This window comes from Equus przewalskii, chromosome 1 (genome assembly GCF_037783145.1).
Source record: "Equus przewalskii isolate Varuska chromosome 1, EquPr2, whole genome shotgun sequence".
NCBI lineage: Eukaryota > Metazoa > Chordata > Mammalia > Perissodactyla > Equidae > Equus > Equus przewalskii.
The window spans coordinates 113,811,300-113,835,345 of NC_091831.1; the positions used below are offsets into that span (position 1 = coordinate 113,811,300).

The 24,046-nt window shown below is 43.5% G+C and overlaps 1 protein-coding gene across 3 annotated transcripts in view; it reads right to left on the bottom strand.

Moving 5' to 3' along the window:
- Positions 1–24,046, bottom strand: part of OCA2 (OCA2 melanosomal transmembrane protein) — a 359,156-nt gene that overhangs the window by 277,256 nt on the left and 57,854 nt on the right. For all 3 annotated transcript variants that reach the window (XM_070572284.1, XM_070572292.1, XM_070572298.1), the window contains 4 exons: positions 20,856–20,954; positions 17,492–17,680; positions 14,766–14,823; positions 12,617–12,689 (listed from right to left, as the gene is read on the bottom strand). In XM_070572284.1, the coding sequence (XP_070428385.1) occupies positions 12,617–12,689; positions 14,766–14,823; positions 17,492–17,680; positions 20,856–20,954 (419 nt within the window). The remainder of the gene's footprint in view (positions 1–12,616; positions 12,690–14,765; positions 14,824–17,491; positions 17,681–20,855; positions 20,955–24,046) is intronic.

Below are 24,046 nucleotides of genomic sequence, written 5' to 3' on the forward strand. Positions count from 1 at the left end.
TGGTCCCATAAGATTAGCACCATGTAGCCTAGGTGTGTAGTAAGCTATACCATCCAGGTGTGTGTAAATATGCTCTATGATGTTCACATGATGAAACTGCCTAATGTATTTCTCCAAATGTGTCCCTGTTAAGTGACATATGACTGTACTGGTTTTTAAAAAATGTACAAAAACATCCTAGTAAAGAAAGTGTTTTATCAGCACTGTTGGCCGTATGAGACCCCAGAATGGGCAGCTGTCCCCAGCACTTGGTTGGTCTCCACCTATGCTGCTACTGGGGTTCCAAAAAGGACAAATGGAAAATAAAAGTCACACATAAGGCAGGATGTACTAAGAAAAGCTCAAAGAGACACTGCCGCTTCTGCCACACCAAAATTATTCCTGTCCTGGTCCTTCCCCAGGGCAGACACAGGATATGGAGCAGGGAGAAATTATTTCAGCACAAAATGGATTCTAGCTGCCTTGCAGAAACCCAGGAAATGGAACAGCACCATCTGGAGGCTAATACTGGAAGAGCAGTAGCTTCTCCCTCTAACAGCTAATGAATGTTTTTGGATCATCTATTGCGTACCAAGAGCGAAATGAATAAAACAAAGACTTTGTCCTCAGGAGTCTCATGCCCTAGCAGGGAGATGATTAGGGAATAATTAAAGCACCTTATGATTAACCATCCAAATAGAGACATGCAAAAATCCAAGAGTCACATGACACCATGTACTTCCAGCCTTCCTTTCCTCTGTCTTTCCAGATGTTCACCATGTGCTTAGGATTCAAAACCCAGCAGGATGTTCTGGTGTCAGCAGTGACTTCCAGATCCCAGCAAACAGGAGCCTCTGGTGGAGGCCCACCCCTGCAGGCAGCTTTGATCCTTGCTTCCCAGCCATGTTGGACTGTCTGCCCTGCTCCTGATACACAGTCCCCTGCCTTTGCCTCAAATGCCTCCCCCAATCTGGAGAATCCCTCCTATCTTTTAAGATCTTGCTCAAGCTCCCCTCTCTTTAAACTTTTCCTTGCATCCACGACTCCAGGACCCTCTTGCTCTTTCCCACATTCCTCCATGGACAGGGCATACTCTGTTAAAGCATTTATTCACACCATACTGGGGTTTGTTTTAGATTTTTCTCCGCAACTGGTCTAGCTCCTCAAGAGAAAGAATCCTATCTTATTCATTTCTCTCCTCCTCTGGAGACCAATGTACTTCTTGTCACATTAGATGTCCCCAACAAATATTTGTTTAACTGATAAATATTTGTTCATAGCATCATCCTTGACGTCCTCCGAACCTAGACCAGAGTCCCTGCCAGATGGGGCATGGAGAAGAGGAGACAGAAACCACTGCCTTCCCCTGACTGCATCAACCACGTCCTCCTGCCTTTCCCATCACCCAAATTTAAGCCATCTTTCAAGACCTAACCTGACACACCCCCTTAACCCTCCTCCCACTCTGTAAGCCCCTAGACCTCCCTCCAATGAGTTCCTCGCTAATTGTCTCCCTATTATTCCTCCAGTGAGCATGACCTCCTACTGGCTCTGGTTGTTCCAAGTCAGGTGGCTGTCCTGGAGGCCCAGGTCTGGTGGGGAGAAAGACAAGTGAGCAGAGCACTTCTGAACAGCAGGTGACACATGCTGCTGCCAGGCATGGAACTAGTCTGAGAGAGCCTCTGGGCAGGCCTTCATTTCTACCTATTCTGTAGAGTCCTCTTGGGCTTACCCTTCAGTTTGCAGCAGAGCCTATCAAATGTCTCTCCTCGACCAAAGTCTAGTCAAGGTCCTCTAAACCCTCTTCTTGACTAGGCCTCATCCTGGGCCTAATGAGCCCAGTTCATCCAGAATCTCCCTACTATTGATACCCAAACAAGTTCCTCTTAGTAATTTTCCATCCTCTCCCTCACTCTGCCCACTGGTTGTAGATCCCCCACTGCCTCTGTTATGTTGAGAACTGAGTTCGATCTCTGCCCTATTGCAATAGTCTTGAGAAAAGTCTTCCTTGACTGTTTAACTCCGGCTGGCACAATTTTTCTTTGACACACTCTTTCTTTAATTGAATGGAGGTAAAAAAGAAATGGGGCCCCTTTGGACTCATCCTCATAATAAAAACAGGAGCAATGTTATTTGATAAAGTATGAAAGATTAAGGATTGATCAATTTATGAAAAATACATCTGTCTCATGCCAATGTTATTTTCTCCAGCATTTGGGACCAAATGCATGAATAATTGCCCTTAATCTCTAGAGTGACTCTGGCCAATAGAATTCTCTGTGGTGATACAAATGTTTTATTTCTGCACTATCTGATATGGTAGCCACTAACCACATGTGGCTATTGAGCACCTGAAATGTGGCTGATCTGAAGGAAGAAGTGACGCTTGAATGTTATTCACATCATTAATATAAATTTAAATTTAAAGAGCCACAGGTGGCCAGTGGCTACTATATTGGACAACATAGTTCTAAGGTAGTCTAGGGAGCTTAACACAAAAGTGAAGAAGAACAGGAAGGGACAAAATCCTTTAATGTGTCTAATGTTTCCTTGAACTACCCTGAGAAGCCAGGGCTACTATGCAGGGTGTGATGGAAAATGGACCATATGTCAAGAAAGGAAGGAAAGGAGGGAGGGAAGGAAGGATAGGAGGAAAGCCAGTGAGCAAGCCTAAGTAACCTGCTTATATATAACCTGGCTTACTGACCATTATTCATCTGCCTAATGACCTTGGGCAGGTCTCCCCTGTAACAAGCACAGACAACAATTCAGGAACAAAGCACCTCAAGTGCCTGCAATCACAGCCACTTCCTGTTTCCATGCTTTACTTGCAATTACTGAGGTGACAAAGTTCGACTGTTACAAAGAAGACACAAAAGTTCACGGCGGGGGGGGGGGGGGGGGGGAGGTGGAATAGCTTTGTTATTCTCCAGATAAAGGAGAGTTGGACTTTCTCCAAAAAGCAGTTCCTACCAAAACACACCGCAAGTGCTGCCATCCAGGCCTCTCACCTGGCCAGGCCCATCCAGGGATCCAGCCAGAATGAGGGAGGAAGGATGCAGGGGCTCTTCATTCACGAGGACAACCATGAGAACATCTCTACTGACATTTTACAACAAAGCCTGAATCACATCCTACCTCACACCTGCATATAATGGCCTTGTGCTGAGAATTACCTTCAAAGGCTATAGCTCTGGTGCACAGATTCACCCCAAACACACCGACTCCTGCCACCTTTCATAGACTGCAGCAGCAGCTGGCTATCTGAGGGCATAGAGGAGAGACCATTGACATCTCATCTCTCCTTTCACAAACTCCCATAGAGAGTTTTCAGCCTGGGATCTTGGGAAAGGGTCTGTGAGCTTCCAGAAGTCCCTGGGAAATCCAGTAAGAACATTACGCATTTTCTGAGGAGCCCATGGGAAACTCAAATAAGCCCTTGTGGGAGTTAATGAGTGACACAGAGTGTCTCTTTGACCAGACTTTGGTCAGCCTCCTCTGAACTCTTCTTTATTAGGCCCTCACTTTGGGGCTTCTGTCTTCATCTCAGCATTGTCCAATTTTAGCAAGAATCTTGCTAAGTGAGTTTAGCCAGAATCTTCCACCCTTGATATCTGATCACCCTCAATATCTAACCAAACTCCTTATCCCCCTCCTTCCCCCAGGTAATGTCTGATCACCCTGGCCTGCCTTTGGCAAGAATCCTGTGAAGTTCTGAGCCAGGATCCCCCAGACCCCTGATGTTTCCTCTTAGTAATTTTCCATCCACTGCCCCTCACCAGGCTCTTTGGTTATAAATTCCTACTTTTCATTGCTATATTCAGAGTCAAGCTCAAGCTCTCTCCCTCAACTACAAGACCCCATTGCAGTGGTTTCTTCATCTATAGCTATGGTCCTAACTAAAGTCTGCCTTACCATCTTTAACAAGTGTCACTGAATTTTTTTTTTCTTTAACATTTATGGTGCCTGAGACTCAGACAGGATCAGATTCATCATTGAACTCCCAAACAACTCACTCAGGACCACAAGTACACACACTTGAAGCCTCATCTTCACTCCTGACTGATTCAGGATCCTTTAGTGAGTCTGATTCCTGAATCACTGCTCCAGATGACAATCCACTGAAGTTGGTAAGGACAGATTTTGATTCTTAAGATTCTGAGTATATTCTAGAAGCTAGGTAAGAGGCCCAGGTTTCTTTGTTTGAAAGGTATCTGCTGGGCTCTAAGTCTTTCCTCCAGGCTCTTTGTTTAGAGTTAGGATCCACTTCTTGACTCCTGGGCTGGAAGATTTTTTTCCCTAGCTCTTTTTATTTTTTTATTTTTTGGTGAGGAAGATTGGCCCTGAGCTAACATCTGTTGCCAATCTTCCTCTATTTTGTATGTGGGGTGTCGCTACAGCATGTCTTGATGAGTGGTGTGTAGGTCTGTGCCCAGGATCCAAACCTGCCAAAGCAGAGCATGCAGACTTAACCACTACACCACCAGGCCAGCCCCTGGCTCTTGTTTTTTTTTTTAAAGATTTTATTTTATTTTTTTTTATTTTTTTCCTTTTTCTCCCCAAAGCCCCCTGGTACATAGTTGTGTATTCTTCGTTGTGGGTTCTTCTAGTTGTGGCATGTGGGACGCTGCCTCAGCGTGGCCCGACGAGCAGTGCCATGTCCGTGCCCAGGATTCGAACCGACGAAACACTGGGCCGCCTACAGCGGAGCGCGCGAACCCAACCACTCGGCCACGGGGCCAGCCCCCCCCACCCCGGCTCTTTTTAAGGCCTCTGTTACCTGCTTCTCCTGTGGGAACTTCTCAGTCAACTGAAACCCCTCTTCTTGAACCCCTGCTGAATTTGGAATTCAATGGCCTCTTTAGAAAACTTAAGATCTCCCAAAACTGGCTCTTCTAAAACCTCTCCTTTCCCATCATCTCTGCTTCTTCTTCCTCTTCTTACCATCTTCCATTTTCTCTCCAGTTCACTTGAATCCTTTGATATATCCTCCTTCGAATCCCTACCTCTTCCATCCCTCTGTCTACCCTGCTAGACTTTTCCCTTCCCACTTCAGCCCCTCAATTCTTTAAAGTCATTTGAACTTTAGGCTCTCTGCCCCCATTGGGGGCTTTAAAGGGACTCAGGGACCTCCCAAAAGTAACTACCTGAAGCTGAAAATGAAAAGAGCTCATAGAAATAGACTCTAGAATTAGAGCTCTAGAAATAGACTGAACATTTTACCCACTTAGATAGCTTTGGAGACAACTAGATAGCCAGTAGATAGATCCTCAGCCTAAAATGTAGTCTACAACCTCCGTAAGATAACATATCAGATCAAAAGAAAATCTTAAAAATCTTCTCCACAAACATTGGTTAAAACAAAAAGCATTAGCCCTCCTATTGAACAGATCTCATTAACTTGTACATTTGCCAGGAAAACAATTTGGGCAAAAACATAAAATGAAGGAAAGATGACAGCTAACTATTTTACATAAACCAGTTAAGTTTTGTATTACTGACTCACAGCTAAAATTTTAGAATGAAATCTATAAGATCTCTGTTTACTTCTGTCTGTACGTTTATGTATATGTACATATCTATGTATGTTTGACATGTGTATGTGATATTTTTCTACCTCCAGATGAATTTATCTCGAAGAGAATTTATAAAATCTCTTAAAGGAGTTCTAGTCAAATTGGTTTAGAGATAAATGAATGCTTGTATAAATTAAATATTCCTAAAACTCCCAGAAATATAACTAACCCAAGTCCTTTTCAAGTTCACATGACTTGGGTAATCTTTGGTAAATAAGATTAGTTTAATATTGTTGGTTTAACAATAACAGTTATGTCTTCTGAATTATCAGCATTAAGTATAATAAGAGCATACACTTTTATTCTACCTACATTTACTCGTCAAATAAGGTTAGAAATACTTAGGAAAATAACTTGAAATGATGGCTAGCTTTGTTTGGTGTTATAGTATGTCTGCCTAAAATTAGTTCCCAAAATTTCTGGGTAACTCGCAACCTTAGAGTTATGATAAGTTAAGTCAAGTAATAAGAGTTTTCTTAAATTTCTAAGTAGGATCAATTTTAGCCAGCCCTGGTGGTCTAGTGGTTAAGATTCAACACTCTCCATTGCTGCGGCCTGAGTTCATTTCCCAGTCAGGGAAACACACCACCAAGGTGTTGATTATCATACTGTGGTGGCTGCATGTTGCTGTGACGCTGAAAACTATGCTGCTGGTATTTCAAATACCAGCAGGGTCACGCATGGTGGACAGGTTTCAGTGGAGTTTCCAGACCAAGACAGACTAGGAAGAAGGACGCAGATACACACTTCCGAAAATTGGCCATGAAAACTCTTTGAATAGCAGCAGAGCACTGTCTGATACAGCAGCAGAAGGTAAGAGGATGGCACAAAAAGATGGGTAGGGTTCTACTTTGCTGTACACAGGGTTGCTAACAGCAATAAAAATAAACTACTGAAACATTCGTTGCTAAGCATAAGTTTAATTTTACATACTTTTGACTTCTGATTTTATACAGTATAGAGAGACAAAATATATTTGGGTCTATTAATAAACATCTTCTTTTTGCCAACATGAAAAATTATACTCTGAAAAAACAACATATACCTATAAGAAATGTGACATGGTATATTCATAAAATTTGCTAGTCTGCCACAGAATACAGGTATATGACAGACAATTCACAGTTGTCTATGTCTTAGTTTTCTCTGTAAAAACAAAAGAGATTGTGAATGTTTAAAATTATAATTATTTAATTAAAACTACCAGAAATAATAAAGGCGAAGAGAAACAACTTTGCAGGAAAGATATGAGATATGAAGGATGTGTTTTTGTTCAGAAGAAAAGAAACAAATTTATTCTAAGGTAGAATGACTAGTTATTCCAGAATGAGAAAGAGGAAGATGTAGGGGAAAAAACAACCTGAATGGATATTAGAAAACTAAAATATTTGAGGAAAAGAGATCTCATTTCATGTAGTCAAGCTGGCTAAAATTCAAATGGATTTACCTGTAATTTTTTTAAAAACAAGCCTTAATATCAAAAGTGCACTGATGCAAAACTAGAATTAGATTTTCTCTCTGTTAAAACAACAAAATTTTCTTGGATTATTGGTCTGTTCTTAATAAGAGACTGTAAAAGGTTTATCTTTACCTTTTAAATAATCTACCTAGGAAACCAAAGTCTCATGTTTTATCAGAATAATTTCCTGTGCTTTATGTCAACATTTATCATGTTCTTGATTATTTAAGAGAACCTAAGTATTTTTTCATGGTGATCTGTGATCCTATTTATCAAGTGTTTAAATCTTTTGAAGTTTTTGACTTCCCCAAATCAAATCCTAAATTAAAGATTCTTGTTCTTGAACTGACCTTGAGATTTTTCAGAGGACTCCTGGAAAATCTCAAATGATTTATTTTACCTTTTAAGAAAAATGTTAAAAATAATTTGGTTTATTTGGTATACTGAATTGTATAAAAAGGCATTGTCAAATAAGAAGGGATACTTAACCTTCCCTAGGTTATACTTGTCTGTGTAAATATTAATATAAGTATTTCAGAAATTGTATGAAATTCACAGAAATTTGTCAAAACCTTCACTGTCCATGAAATGTCTGAGATAATGTTATCAGTCATAAATCTGGTTATTTTGTTAAAATACTGTATGTCACAGAAATAACCAAATTTTCTTGTCAAATGAACTCCCATCATATCTTTAAATATGGCCATTTTAAGTTGTTGTTTGCTTTATTTTGTTTTGTCACCCACAGACAGCTTTTGTTTTACTCTGATGCCTTCCTGAAATGCTTGCAAACAAATATGAAACCATCTTTTTCTCTACCTGATCCCTCCAGAATGTGGAGACTCTGATTGAGTGTTCTTACTTTTATGGCAATATAATTATTTCCATAAGTTCAATAAAAATCTGTTTCTCCTTACAAAAGGATACAGGAAAAATTGTTTATACTACCAAGACTTTGAGCAGAATGTCATACTTGAGAACTACGTGCACAGAATCTGGTTTAAAGAGCTATCGTTGACTTATGGAGTTAACGCTTACAAAGCCTTCTTGGAAAAATCAACTTAGTACCTGGCTTACAAGATTGCCAGCATTACAGGTGAGTAAGGAAGGTCACTTCATGGCAGGCCCAGGAATCACAGGCCATCTTGGAGACCTTGAAAAGAGAAGAATTCACCCAAATCCACAGATACTGAAGGTGAAACCTAGTGGTAAGTTCCTGTCATGGCTTCCTAGCATCAAGACGCTTTTAAAAGTCTAATCCGAGATTTCTTATGAAAAGTTCCAACAAAGCAAACTCAAAAAAGCCAATGCGATGAATTCTTGCTACATTTATGTAAATAATCAGGCCAAACTTAATGAGACTACACTTATTTTGTAACTAAGAATGACCTTACTTTGGTTTTTTTGATCAAAAAGGAGGGTGACTGTAGAGAGAAATTTATGTCAGTGGAAAACTGTAGCGTGCTATAGTGGGTTCTCAATTCTTCTAGTTTTCTCCAACATCTGGCTACAACTCTCCAAACCAACATTTCCAGTTTTTCTCACACCCTCCTTACTTGGTGCCATGAAGAACTAAAACCTGACTACCCAGATCCTTATTGGGACTATCTAAAGAACTTCTCTGAGCTGAAGCTGGATGCTTCCATGCTCTGCTCCAAGAGATAACCATGACTATGACACTGATATCTATGCCATCATCAGAGACATCCAAACTACAAACCAGAAAATTCCTTGGATTGCCACTGCCATCCTCACTTATTCCATCTAAAGATGCTTTATACTCAATATCTAGAAATTATCTTGACTGGCTGCCCTCTGGACTCAGAAACTGGGTTTCCAAACATTAGTCTTTTTTTTTTTTTTCATAAGAATCCCTGTCATTAAATGCCTGACTGCTCACACCATCCAGTAAATATCCTCCATTACCAAGTCCCAACAGATAGTTCACCTGGCCCTTAATGAACAAAAGGTGACTAAGGAGAAATGGGCTTATACTGTTCAGAGCAAAGAAAAACGTCTCTTCTTTACTTGAACAAGAGGAGGGACTGACAAAGAGTCTTTCTTTGACCAAACTTTGGTCAAGCTCTTCTGAACTCTCTTCTCAACTAGGCCCTGACTTTGTGGCTTCTGTATTCATCTCTGCATTGTCCAATTTTAGCAAGAATTCTGCTAAGTCAGTTTAGCTACAATTTCCCATTTTCCATATCTGATCACTCTCAATATCTGATCAGATTCCTCATCCCCCACCATCCCCAGTTGGTGTCTGATCACCCTGGCCTGCCATGAGCAAGAATCCTGTGTGGTCAATTTAGCCAGGATCCCCTGTCCCCTGATGTTTCCTCTTAGTAATTTTCCATCCACTGCCCCCAACTGTGCTTCTTGGCTATAAATTCCCACTATCATTGTTGTATTGGGTCAAGCTCGATCTCTCTCTCTCTTGAATAAGTTTTTCTGTAACATGATCCCCAGACATGTAAGAACCACTCTGTAGCACTCCTATCATCTCACACAGCTCTCTCCATCTCTTCCACTTCTCTTTTTCTCTCTTCATCCAAATACACAGGCTGCTCAGAAAACAAGAGAGAGACCTCCCCAGTCACACTCGCTGCGAAGAAAAACCCACTCGCTTGCCAGTTACTGGTGTGGGCCTGGGCCCGTTCAAGTCCTGGGCAGGGCCTGGCACACTTGGGCTGCCCTGGAAAAACATTTTTCAAAATGCTTTTGAATGAAAATGATGTGGTACAGTTCTTGGTGGGATGAATAGAGGACTTTTATTTATTATCCAGTCTTAGTATCCTGACTTATGCTAACTTAGGATTTCTATTGATTGATAAGGTTCATGCGGGAGTTGTCATAGTACAATCACCCAGCTTCTCCCAAATATTTCCTGCTCCCTGTCTGGGTCTCACTGGAGACTGGTTCTAGACAGAATCCAGCCTCACCCTCCATGTTCTCAGGTTAGCCTTGGAAGCAGGGTATGACCACCTGCAGTGAAGTCACACGAAAGGAGAGCAGCATCCTTCTCCTAGGGACATCATGAGGCCAGGCCTCCATGCTGACACTTGTTTTGAGAAGGCCCCAGGGGGATCTGGGGAAAGCAGGAGGACATCTTAGTTTTTTCAACCTATAGATGTAATATAGAGGTAAGGCATGAGAATGAGAAACAAAGTTTATCAAAATCACAGATCTCTTCAATTCTCTCACAGAGAGACACTTCTTTGACTAAAGCTCAGACACAATTTTAAAGTGGTAAAGCAACCATAAAGATCTGAGTAGGCTCTCAGTTGGACACCAGAGCTACTCTATCCTGAGAGCAGTCATGGATGAGCACTCTCATTCATTTAGGGGCAGGGTGCCCCATGCACCACCCACTAGGGCCGCCTCACAGGCTCCTTACCTGAAGGCCTTCAGTGCCAGGTCTTTCTGTAATGCTGCTGGTACCCTGTATGTGGTCAGTGGCTCAGCTGAGGGAGAGGGTGTTCTGGGAAGATGCAGGGAGTGGGGATCTCCCCAGAAGGACCCAAGAAAACAAAATATGAAAAGACTACCAGTGACTGCAAGGAAAACTACCCAATTTCCTAAAATTTCAGTTCACCCAGATTATCAACTAAAGACACTAATGAAAAAAATACTTTCACTTAGTTCTCTGGATGATTTAATTTCTTTTTGAAAAATATTATCAGAAATATTTGAACTGGCCAGAGCTTCTTCCTCCTACCCTTTCTCCTCCTCCCCTTCCCTTCTCATCCCCCTCCTCCTCTTCCTCTCTTTCCCTTCATCCTCCACCCCTGCTCCTGTTCCATCCCTCTCCTCTTCCACTCCTCTCCTCCTCCTCCTCTTTTCCTCCACCTCCCCCCACTTCCCCAGCTCGATTTCTGGGATGCCTCCTTTCCCAGGATCCATCACTGACACTACTGCTCTGAGCAGGACTGGGAGCTTTAAGAGTTTTCATGCTTGAATGTTCTAATCTAATGTCCATTCTAAGGAGGCTCTGGACTTCCAGTTCCAGCTGGGATATGTAGGGAGCTGGAAATACTCTCTACAATCACTCTTATAACCAGAAAAGGCTGGGCAAATGTAAGTTAATGACTTATTCCATCAAGAATGAGGTTGCACCACAAACACTCAACCTGAAATCTAGAGTGAGATAGGTGACTGTGAGGAGGAAAGGGGCCAAGCATTTGCTTCCCTGGGGTGATGCTACCACCACACACAGAAGCAGGTAAGATTAAACCAGAAAATTTTTAAATTGTTCGAGGTCAAGTGTGGGCTAGCATGAGAGTGGGAGACCCTGGGGGCCATAGAATAGGGGTGTTCACATCTTCTTACAGGCTTTTCCTCCAGGAACCCCAGCAGGTGCTCACAGGGAAGATGGGGAGACTCCCGAAAAAGCATTAATTCACTAGGGGAGCACATCAAATCTGGTAGCCTGAGGGCACAATGGAACCCCAGCAGCTGGGGGCAGGTAAGAGGGGAAAGTAGCTCTACCCCTGAGGAACAGTGCAGGGCCTGGCAGACAGCTGGAGAGAGACTGAGCAATTCCAAGGGTCTGGGGCACCAGAGGTTACCATAGCAACCACAAACTGCAACTTGTGACTAGATTTACACAAACCCTCAACTAAAGCCCACAGAAGTTAAGATGTGCTCATCTCCAAGCTTAAATGCTGCTTACCTCAGTGCTATGGACTGAATGTTCATGGCCCTCCAAGTTCCTATGTTGAAGCCCTGCCCCCCAGTGTGGCTGTATTTGGAGACAGGGCCTCTAAGGAAGTAACTCAAGTTAAATTAGGTCATAGGATGGGGCCCTGATCTGATAGGATTGGTGTCCTTATAAGAAGAGATACCAGAGAGCCTTTCTTCTCTCTCCACACTACACACACACACACACACACTGAGGAAAGGGTCTGTGAGGACATAGCAGGAAGGCAGCCATCTGTAAGCCAGAAAGAGAGCCTTCATCAAAAACCAAATCAGCTGGCACCTTGACCTTGGATGTCCAGCCTCCAGACTGTGAGAAATAAATCTCTGTTGTTTAAGCCCCCCAGACTGTGGTATTTTGTTACGGCAGCCTGAGCTGACTAACACTCCGTATCTACTATCCTTTACAACACATCTGGCTTTTAAGTACAAATTATGAGGCCTAGAAAAAGGCAAGAGAAAACATGGTATGAAGAAACCAAGCAATGATCGGACTCAGATGGTACAGCCAATGAAAGAACCAATGAACTTAAAGGTAGGCCAGTAGAAACCACCCAAGCTGAAATGCAAGAGGGAGGGGGGGATGTTGGGGGGACAGAACAGAGTATCTTAAGAGCCACAGAACAGCCAGGCCCTAAGTTGAATGTGCCACTCAGCTGCCATCACCCTTCTGTGGGAACATCACCACCAACCACCCATCTCAGTCTCACTTGCACTCCTGTCCCCTTCTGTTCCAAGGCCTCATCTTTCATCAAATGTCCTGGAGGAACCAATATGCACAGGGAGGAACAGTGATCGCCTATGCCGCAACCTTCAGCAACAGCTAGAATAGTTCTTGGGTGTCTCTTCACTTTGTGAATCTCAACCATGGACAGCTGTCTCTCTCAGTGTATGGTATGGATACAGTAGCTTTCCAGCGGTGACACAGCCAACAACTGCCAGAACTTTCCTTGATCTGGATACAGGCTAAACAAAATCTGTAATAAGCAGAAATATTTAATGATGAGAGCAATAGGATTTTAAAAATTTGATAACAGCTGAACATAGAGGTATGACAATGATGCTGATTGACGTATCCAAAATTCACCAGCTTACTATAAATAGCTTTTCTGAGATAGTAAAAGAAAATTCTAATTCATTATACTATTTTCCACTACAATGGACCTTGATTATTAATATTGCCCAATTTTAAGGACTAAATACCTGGTCAAAAAATTAAATCATCAGAGGTGGGTAAACGTGGTTTTCCCATACTAGAGAGTAGGAAATACAACCTACATGATGGTGGGAGCACATGTTTGTGGAATTTGCAGAATACTTTATACACCATCAGAAAGTAAATTAAAGTGAAAATAAGATGACAGATTATAGAAGTTCAAAACAAATTCCTCAAATTCTATTTTGGACATATCCACACATCACCACAGAGCTCAGGTCAGCTCTCAGAGGACCAGGGGAGACCTGGCCCATGCTGACCTCCTCCTTTGAAATCCTAGTGCACCATACACCAGGCCTTGCTAAGCAGCAAGAGCTTCAGAACCACACAAGTGTGTGAACAGGAAGTAGAGAGGCAAATTGGTAGCCAAAAAAGTAAAATCTTCAAGTTTTCAGAATTCAATGTAATTGTTTTCTGTTTCATGAATAGATTTCCTTTCTCTCTGGAGGCCACTGTTCCCCTTAGTTGTGGATTATTAAAAAGTTACCTTACTCAGTTCAACTTAGCCAGTATTTACTTCATGCACCACCCTTACTCAACCACCAGATATAACATTGCTCTCTATATGCCACATTGAGAAGGGGAGACTCTTCTCACACACAATCCTGCGCATACATAAAGCCCCAATCCCCATGCCCACTGATGCAGATAACGAAGCCAAGTATTTGCAGCTGTACATGGTCGTGCTCATAGCTTCCAGTCACGCAGGTTGCCCAGCATAGCCATCACCACAGGCTGCTTGCATAGAAGAGCCACAGGCACACACTCCCTGGAGTCCACACAGCACAGTCATGAAAATACCACTCACACACCCTATCCTTGCTCACAATCTCACACTCTGTCACAGCAGCATGTACAATGATCCCTAACAATGGCACACACAAACTATCCATATGCCAATGCTAAAAATTGATACACACCCAGAAATAATTCCCCAACCACAGATGACCTCAAAATGGCCACAGAGCACAAATGACCCACATGTCCCATACGGGCATGCACACACACAAACACACAGCTGGGCACAGGGGACCTTACTCCTGTCTGCCCACATACAGACACATGCAGCCAAGTACAAGGGATCTCACACCTGCATGCACACATGGAGACACATAGCCAGGCACAGGAGACCTCACACCCACATACACCATACACACACACACACATAGGTAGACACAGGGGACCTCACATCCATATGCACACATACAGACACACAGCCAGACACAGGGGACCTCACACTCATTCATTTGACAAATATATTTTGAGTGCCTGCAATGTGATCCTGGCTAGGGCTACATCAAAACACATCAAAAGGCACACTCAGGTCACCTCCAGAGCTCTAGCTTTGCAGCCCTCCTAAGGATATAGGGGCAAGTAAAATGGAAGCAGCCTTCAGGGAAGGTGCAAACACAGAGCTTTACTCCCTCTCAAACAGGGTGGCTGAGCTGGGCAGAGGCCCAGCATGCCATCTCAAAGAGACACTGAGACGTTCCTGGGACCACTCATGATTTCCAGACATGTCTCAACACAAATAAAGAGTGTTTACTGCATATGGTTGAAAAGTGAATTCGGTAAGCTATATGAGGTGGGAAGCAAGGCCCAGGGGGCAAGCTAACTGCCTTCTAAGGAGCAATGCCAGGTCTCCAGGGCTTCTGTTGTGTGACTGGGGACAACAGCAGAGGAGTATTGCTAAGGACAGGCCTCCCTTGCCACCCCCAGCCCACCCAGTGCCTCAGCATCTCCTCCAAAGAAAGATGTAAGCACCATGCTTCAGATGCCCAAGGCATCCGGAGACTCTGCTAAGCTGACAGCAGACCTCGGGGACCACGGTACTCACAGAGCACACCACCACGAAGGCAAACAGGCCCGCGACTTTCAGCCACTGTACACAGCGCCTGCAAGAGAAAAGGTAGGCCCCAAGTTGTACCAGACTTGTCAAACCAGATACCTTTATGAAGCCTTGGGTAACCTCCATCTCAAAGTACATGCTTGGAATTCTTTCCAGAACATTGTATGAAGGATGACAGTGCTGACCTTTAAACCTACAGCCTCAAGAAAAGCAGCTTGGTGGAGGTTACGGAGAGGAACAAAGTTAACCTCAAGTGTTTGTACATGGCTTCTTGCCAGAGATGCTAAAGTTCAAGATTTGGGGTTCTTCATTACCTTTTAAAGGGTCCAGTTTCTTGAAAACAAGTCTAATCTTGGCTCTCAGATTCCTATTTATCAAATATTTTCCCCTAAGTTTTCTGGAAGGTGGGAATATGGATTTTATCATCAAATATAAAGGCACTGACTGAGACATGACCAAATAATTGAAGAAAGAAATTGCAATACCTGCAACTGGTTGTACTAGCAGAGTCTTTTAAGAATTCCTTAAGAGATAATTTAATAGACAATCAGGACACATGCTTGGCCCCCTCTGAGGACTCTTGATGGTGTCCTGGACCAGTCACCATTATACACTTCTTAACCATGGCCCTCAGGCCCTAAGTGAACCTGAGCCTGGCCTTCCTTAGCAACCCCTCAGCCCTATCTCTGCTCATATCACCTCCCTGGGGTCCACCAGATCTCATCTCCTAATGACACAACCACTACCAAACCCTGGGTGTGCTGGCCACTGACCACTCCTTGAGATCAGACAGCAGGGTGTCTGTGCTCTGTCCCTTCACATAGAAGGGCGCTGGTACATACCCTCTGCTTGACACGTTTGCAGAATGAAGGAAGAAAGTCTATGTTGGGACATCTTTTTCAAAACCTTTCTCATACTTTCAAAATGGCAAAACTTTGTTTTGCATTCTCTTAGATTTAACAAATTTGATAAATAATCATTTCATACTTCCAAATTATGATTCAGTAGCTCCTATTTAAATGGGAATCAAAGTGACACTTTTTTAAAGCATGTAACGTTAATTGAATTATTCTAAATACAAATTTCTTTCTACATAACTGACATATACAGCAGAGCTGACAATCAAAAATACTTTTACAAGTTTCTTCAATGATCATGCATGGTACTTTCTAGATATGTTAAAAAGAATAACACTAAGTCTTTTAGTTCAGTGGCAAGCTCAACACAACTATTCCATGAATCACAGAAGATAAAACAACCACTGAAGGTAAAGTCTCAAATGTGCTTCAATCTATTTTCCATGGTGTGAGACAGTTAAGGGACCTGGCATCCTCTGGAGCTGTGAGCCAGCCAGCTGGGGAAGAGCGTTAACAGAGTCAGGACTTACCATCCCGGTGACCCATGGGGCCAGATCTCTGTTCATACACTTTCACATAGTTCACATAATTTCATAGCAGATTCATCAGCCAAATATCTGACATACCTATGAAGGGGACTGAGAACCAGTCATTGTGAAGAAGCTACACATGGCTGGGAGGCAGGGTGGGAAAAGACATCACGTCAAGCACCGGTGGGGCATCTGGAGTAACATCGCTGGCCCCAGCTCAGCTGACAAGCTGCATGACCTTGCGCAAAATCCTCATCCTTCCCAAGATACCTTCCTTCATCTACCTTTTAGGATTGCCCAGAGGATCAAGAGGACAACCAATGGTAGGCCTCTGGGGACAGACAGGTGCACTTTGGGCATGCCCTAATCAGCCCTTCAAACAGCTTCAGAAAAGACCGGTCCCCTTATGTGGAGAAATAATAATGCTAATATTTTATAGCCGCATAGTGTCTTCTCATCTATCCACAGGCTTTCACAAAGACCATCTTTGTGGAAGCCCACAGAAGGCTGTGGAGCAAAGGGACACTAGCTGATAAGGAGACAGTTGCACCGAGGTGCCTGGCTCTGATGGTCCCTCAGCTACGTAGGGGCAGATCTGGAACGGGGACATGGTGGTCCTGGTCCCCAGGCCTTATTCTGTCCCTGACAATGTCGCTTTCACACACATTGCTCTCAACAGAACCTTCAAATAAACATACATGTGGAAGCCTAGTGGACAAAGCAAGGGAGCGAGAATGCTCCTGTTCCAGCTGGCATGGGAAGTCCAGCACAATGCCATCAGTTCTCCCACATGCACGCGTGCCCATGGCCTTCCCCCACACCACCCATGTGCAGCCTCAGGCTCCCAGTTCCCACCAGGCACTACCGTGCAGAAGCTTCAGGATGCGCCCTGGCCCTAGAGCCAACCCTTCTAATAAAGTGCTTCATCACTAACTACTAATGACATCAGTTTCCAAACACCACGGGGACTGCTGAAGCAAATCGATGCCATCTGCAAACCTCATGGCCATAAAGACCCCCACCTCACAAACAGGAAGGAGGAGTGTAGGCCGTTAGTCATTTAGGTTTGCAATTGGGCTTTCTTGGAGCCTCCTGGGCTCCATGGATTCACAGCAACACCATCATGTCTTCCAGGGCCTGGAGAAAATGTAGATACCCTTCCAGGAAAAGTGCAGCCAGGCAAATGTGGAAATCCTTCTTCCTCACCTTCACCCTGTCAGTTGGGAAGGAGGTAGTGAGGGCAAGACCCCCAGCCTGGTCTCAGGCAAGTGGGATGTGCTGAGTGACTATCACTCTGTGCCAGTGTTGGCCCTCCAAGGCTTCCTACCTCAGTTTTGAAAGACGGAACCTGATGAAAGCACCGTCCAGAAGCTCCCCCTTCTCCAGAGGGGTGGATCCAGATGAACCAGTTGACTCTCTGCTCAGCAGGGATCTTGGCTCCCACTCAGCTGAGCTGTTTTCCCATGATTCTTCAGCAATGATAAACTCTGGATGGTAAACAGGCATGCACCGTGACCTGCAAAGCAAGACTTTATGGTTATTTTCACGGCAACAGTAGCATCTCCAAAACAAGATTTTATCTCAGTGGTGACATGTAAAATGTGGAATCAATCCTGGTTTTTAAAAAGATCACAGACATTGCAGTGTTGTCAAACTGGTGGGAATGGGTCAGTCTTGACATCACAGAACACTTGGTTCAGGGAAAATCTTCTGGGGTCACTCAAGTCTTCAAAATTAATTGTAGACCTTCAAGAAACATCAGCTTGTTCTGAGTTTCTAACTTTCCAATAAAGCTGTTTCTGCTTCAGATCAACTCCAGCTCATTTCAGTATTTGCCTTCTCTTTGAATATGCTGGGGTTCTCAATACATAGTTCTGTTATATTCATCCTGAAGGAGAGTGAGTGGTGTAAGCCTTTCTTCGTCTATATAGATATCTTTCTATATCTAGGAGCTGTAGGGAAGAGGGTCTAGCTAGCTTTCCCACCCAAAATCCAGCGAGCATGAGCAGGAGTGGGGAACATCAATTCCAGTCTAGATGGGTCCAGGAATCTGACCTATGTCTAGAAGGATGAACCAAAGTGAATGATAAACTTTTATCAAAATTACATTTGGGTGCATCCATTTACTGGTTGAGTCCCTGAGTTACTGAGCAATTCCCTCAGTACAGATGTATTTGAGTCTAGTAAGGTTGCACCAGAGCCCAGAATTTGCATGTATTGCATGGAATACTCATGGGATCACAATATTAACATAACAACAGTCATGATCTGTAGAAACAAGTGATGCCACTCAAACCCAGCTAACTCAATAGGACACTATGATTCTCCTCAACACTTATCACTATTTTAGAACTGGTTTACAGCAAGAAAAAAAATTGTCTTATTCAGAGGATGAAGCCGAGAGACATAAATTAGACTGTGTAAAACCAATATGTAACAAGATAACAAATGATGTTTCCAGTGTGCAAACTTTGAAAATAATCAATAATCTTTTCTAACAATGTTGTAACTGCAAAATACTCAAATGTATGAGTAATTATATCACAACTCCCTCAACTTCTGAACAAACACAACTGTAGCCAAAATTAGAACTAAGGAAACTGTTTTCTTATACGTAGAAGGAGGAAAGCTAATGTCAGTATTTCTAGAGCAGTGCTATGCAAGAGAACTTTCTATGGTGATGGAAATATTCTCTACTCTGTCCAGTATGGCAGCCACAAGTGCTCATTGGCCACTTGAAATATGCAACTGAAGGACTAAATTTTCAATTTTATTTAATTCGAATTAATTTCACTTTGAATAACCTCATGCAACAAGTGGCCATCATGCCAGTCAGTACAGATGGAAGGCATGCTCTGACACTGGTACCATTAGCTGCACAGTCCTGCCCTCAACACCCTGAAAACGACACACTCTCTTGTGAAAATATGTACATCAATGGATGTTATCCTAATAAGCCATTTGTTCAAATTAAAACTTCAACAAAATAAAGTTGGCAAAAAGTAAAGCATTAAAAAGACCTTCCCACCACCAATACCTCAATTAGATTCCTGCAAAAAAATAAAATAAAATAAAAAAGGAAAATGCTTTGTAAGAAACCTGATCTATGTTCTGCTCTTCTGAAATGGTTTTTGTAACATGAGGCACAGTTCAGTATCCTGGGACATGTCTCTGTGCTCCACATGCCCAGGAAAAACACTTATACATTATTGGTTTTCCAAAGAATCATGAGTTCTAAGGCCTTAACAGTTTACCAAGTAATTCAAAGGAAAGCATAAGGGAATAGATGTTTGAAGTGTTTGTTTTCAGTTATTGATTAGGAGAGAGAGAGGAGAATTAAGTTATCCCCCTGGTGGCAGGGGCTATGATCTGGGCACTGAGACACGGGATGAAGAGTATGCAGGCTGGCAGGCATAACCATGGATAATACAATGGCAAGTTCCAAAGAAGAGCATGAACGCAGTGTTTGAGAGCACAAGAGAAAAAGTATCGCTTCCTAGGGGAGTTGGAGGGAAACCAAGGCTTCACAAAGGAGGTGCCATTTGAGTCCCTTGTATTTGAGTGGGACTGCCCTAGAGAGCCAGAGAGGGGAGGATGGCTTGTCAAAGGGCTCCCTGGGAAGTTTTGGAGTGAGACACAACTTGTCATCAGGAGTTACCTTGAGGGAGCCAGATTGCCCTTGCAATGGGAGGTGATAAATCTAGATTCCCACACCCCTTCCAGATCCTGGGAATTCAAGTCTTTAGAAAGTGAAACCAGGAACTCACATGGCATATGAGCACCCCCAGAGAATTCAGATACACCCTAAAGTATTAAACACCCCCCTCCAAGTTATCAACAGGGCTGGGGAGTGGGTGGGCAAGTTCTCAGAGGCTACAGGAGGGAGGCAAATTCAGGAGACACGGCAGTCCACCTGCCGATGCAGGTGCACAAGGTCAGCGGGCAGGAGAGGAAGGGTCCACGATGATGTCACCAAGTTCGTAATGTGTGGGGAACCAGGGAACACCAAGCAGGTGGCTCACACTTCCAGAAGGTTGTCTGCAGAAGGAAGAGGAGATGAGGCTGGAGGCCTGGACCAGGGCCCTTCATCCTGGTGGAGAGAGTCTGTAAGGAAGTTATCCTCCAGATCAGCTCTGCTTAGCAATTCCAGAACCACCCAAGTTTGTCCCCAAAAGGACCTTCAAACTTGCAGGAAGTGGAATTTTCCTTTAAATCATACATTTTTCAATCTCATCGCTGTTGACATTTAAGCCAGATAATTCTTTGTTGTTGGGAGTGGTTCTGTGCATTGTGGGATGTTTACCAGTACCCCTGGCCTCTCTCCTTAAGTGCCAGTAGCACCACTCCCCCAGTTGTGACAATAAAAAACATCTCCAGACAGTGCCAATGTCACCCCTGGTTGAGAAGCCCTGACCTGGAGAGACAGCCTGTCAGATCTATGCGTACGCATGAGTGTGCATTTGGGCAATTTAATCATTGCAGGGTTATGCTCAAGATTATTTGGAAATTCATAAGCCGCAGAATACAACCAGTAGAATCATGAACATCTACTACCTTGAATTGACAAGAATCTGGCAGAGACAAAAGACGTTAGGCAAAAATTCATACCTCAGGAAGAAATTCTCCAACATAAGTGCCAAGGGCAATGCTCAGACATTTCTTAATTTTATAAGAAGGGAAAGAAAACTCACCCTTTCTCTTGTGAGGAATTCCTCAGCAAAGGAGTATTTTCTGTAAAGCAGAGGTCTTTAGACCTGGAGCTGAAGAACTGGATGAATGGAGAGTGAGACCTGAAAGACACAGTGAAGGAAGAGATCACCAACACAGAAATGAAGAACGCCTGCACCAGTAAGTGGGGGCTAGGTTTAAGAACATGCACAAGCTTCAGTGATAAATTTTACCAGGGAAATTTTACTAAAGGTATATATGAATTCTAATAAGCTGGAGTTTTAGGAAAGACAGTCAGAAACGACTCTCCTCCCCAGCATAAATCAGAATGCAAATGCAAACAAGAAACTCACGTAGGAGACCAGATGCTGTGGCGTTCATCCTTTTAGGCTCACTTGAGCCTTAACGGTGGATTCCAGCCACCTTTGCCTTTCTAGGGAGAACTTTTCATCAAGAAAACTATTCAGAGTCTGATGGGCCCTTTCATACTCAGAAAATTGTATTTCCTAAGATCACAATATTTAAATACCACACATCTAAAATATCCTAATGGCTTCCCTTAGGAGAACAAGGAGCAGAAGTCAGGGCCAGTGGAGTCATAATAAAATGATAACCAGAATGGCAGGGAGGGGGCTCTCAGGGGGACAGAAGCCACAGCTGAAGAAAAGCAAAGGTTGACACTTCATGGGATGCCCCTCCACTGTGTTGGCTGGCCTGTCCACTGGAGAAAGGGCCACCATAAACTTAGCATCCGAGTCAGGAGCTATTCGAGAGCGAAATAATTGCACAGGAATAACAGAGCCCACCAGCATATATGGTCACCCTCATTAAAGGACACATGATGTTTAAAAGCAACTAGTTTTTCATGAAAAGTTGCAGAAATCATTTTCATTCCTAGTTATTGGGAATATGTCATTTTATAAGGTGGTACATTGCCTTTCCTAAAGGAGCCCAGGCCACGTAGAGCTGCTATGGATGCCGTGAAACACTCACCTGGTGAAATAACAGTAATTCAGATCATAAATGCAAAGCAAAAAGAGAATTTTAGGAAAATATTTCCACCTACTTTCCCTTTCTCGTTCAAGCATGCACCTGTGACATAGACAATAAGACTCTGGTCTCATGAATGAACAAAACCAGGGCACCTGAGCTATGTCTAACAACACCCACCATGTCATGATCAGAAAAGGAGTCTGTCTCAAGCCAGCAAGTGTCCTCTGGGCACCACCTCTGGGCAGCCCTGGGCACTTCCTACAGGGAACACAGGTGACTGAGGACTCCGTCCTCAGGTGTTTTAACAACCAGTGGAGGGCAGCATGGCAGCAAACAAAGTATACAGCAGACTGCCTAACTAGGACAGATGAGAGTGGAGAGGTAGAAGATTAATTCTGCCTGAGGGATTTAATTAGTATACTTTTAGCTCTTGAAACCAGCTTGAACAATTAACTGAGCTTTTTAAATTTTCATCTCTCCTAACTGTAAATCCAGAAAGACCTCAGGTACATTTAAATAAATGTCTCAATGAGTCCCCAAATATCCAGGTATTTTCCATCACTCTCTGGGGTGGTTTGTTAACATAGCATTACTGGGAGAGCTGACTGTTACAGTAAACTTACGTTATTTAACAATCCTGTGCTTCTATTTTCTCACATGTATAATACAGATTAAGAGGGAAAAAAAGAAAAGCTCAGTATTGTTGCACTAAATAAGGAGATGTAAATGGAAAGCATAAAAATAGAGAGTGGCTACTGATTCAGTTTTTCCCATTAGACTATGAGCTCCTTATGGATGGCTGCCATGTTATTCCCATCTTATTTTATCTGGTGCCTTAAGTAGTACCCAGTTCAATACAGGTTCTTCATAAATACCATGGACACTGGTGGGGGCTATTGAGGTGCATCCCTTGGGTTGTTAGCCCAGGGGTCTGCCACACCCACTAAAGCACAGATTTAATCCAGTTCAGCCAGGGCAGACAACCCACCCTAGGGACTGGCCCCACCTAACAGCAAGCCCTCAGGCTACTTTTCAGCCTGCATTGACTGAGTGCCTTGATCCTCGACAGGCAGGCAAGTGTGTCTGCCTCTGTGGGGCAGGGCTTGTGTGAGGACCAGCTGAACTATGGGGGGTATTGGGGGAGGGGCGAGGGGCTCTGCAGTGTGGTGTTGGGGTATGCTCCAGGGGGTTGAGAAGTGTGCACGGACCAGAACTGTGTTGACAGTGTATGTGGTCTGGTGGGGGGTGAGGCTTATCAGCGGCAGAAGACTTGTGCTTCACAAATAGCCATAAAAAGGATCGGCGCCACCTTCCAAAGCATGAAACAATTGAGTGTCCCCATGCCAAGGGTTAGCCCCACTCAGCTGCACTCCTAAGAGAACTGACAACAGCCTTGCTGGCCTCAGGCCTATCACAACTGTACGCCCCAGAGCCTAGCAACCAGCTACACTGGGTACCAACCCAATTAAGAGGACAATTGCAATAAGAGTGTGCTGATAAACTTTGTAGCCAACAGTGCTGAGGCCCACCAAACCGGATTTCCAAACAGCTGGCCAGGGAAGGAAAGATCAGAGTCCCTGGGTACCTGCAGTGGGAGCAACCCTCCACAGCAGAAGGACACAAGAAGCCCATAAAGGGGGTCACTCCTGGTTCTTGTGGACTGGTGACGAGAGGGAAGCACACTGCTGGGCCTCATAAGGCATCTCATACATAAGGCCACTTCTCCAAGATCAGGAGACATAGCCGACTCATCTAGTACAAAGAAAATAGCACCGAGAAAGAGGCATAAGGAGGAGGCAAAGGAATACTTTCCAAGCAAGGGAACAGTACAAAACCCCAGAAAAAGAACAAAGGGAAACAGAAACTAGTGACCTACTCAACAAAGAATTCAAACAAAATATAATGAGGATGCTCACAGATATGCGGAGAAGAATGGATGAACACAGTGAGCATATCAGCAAAGAACTGGAAGATATTAAAAAAAACAAATCAGAAATGAAGAATACAATACTCGAAATGAGAAATTCACTAGAGGGACTCAATAGCAGAGTAGAGGAAGCAAAAGAACGGATCAGCAAGCTAGATGAAAGAATAGAGGAAATCACCCAAGCAGAAAAGAAAAGAGAAAAAAGCATTAGACAGAATGAGAACAGTGTAAGGGAACTCTGGGACAATATGAACCATGCTAACATTTGGATTATAGGGGTCCCAGAAGGAGAAG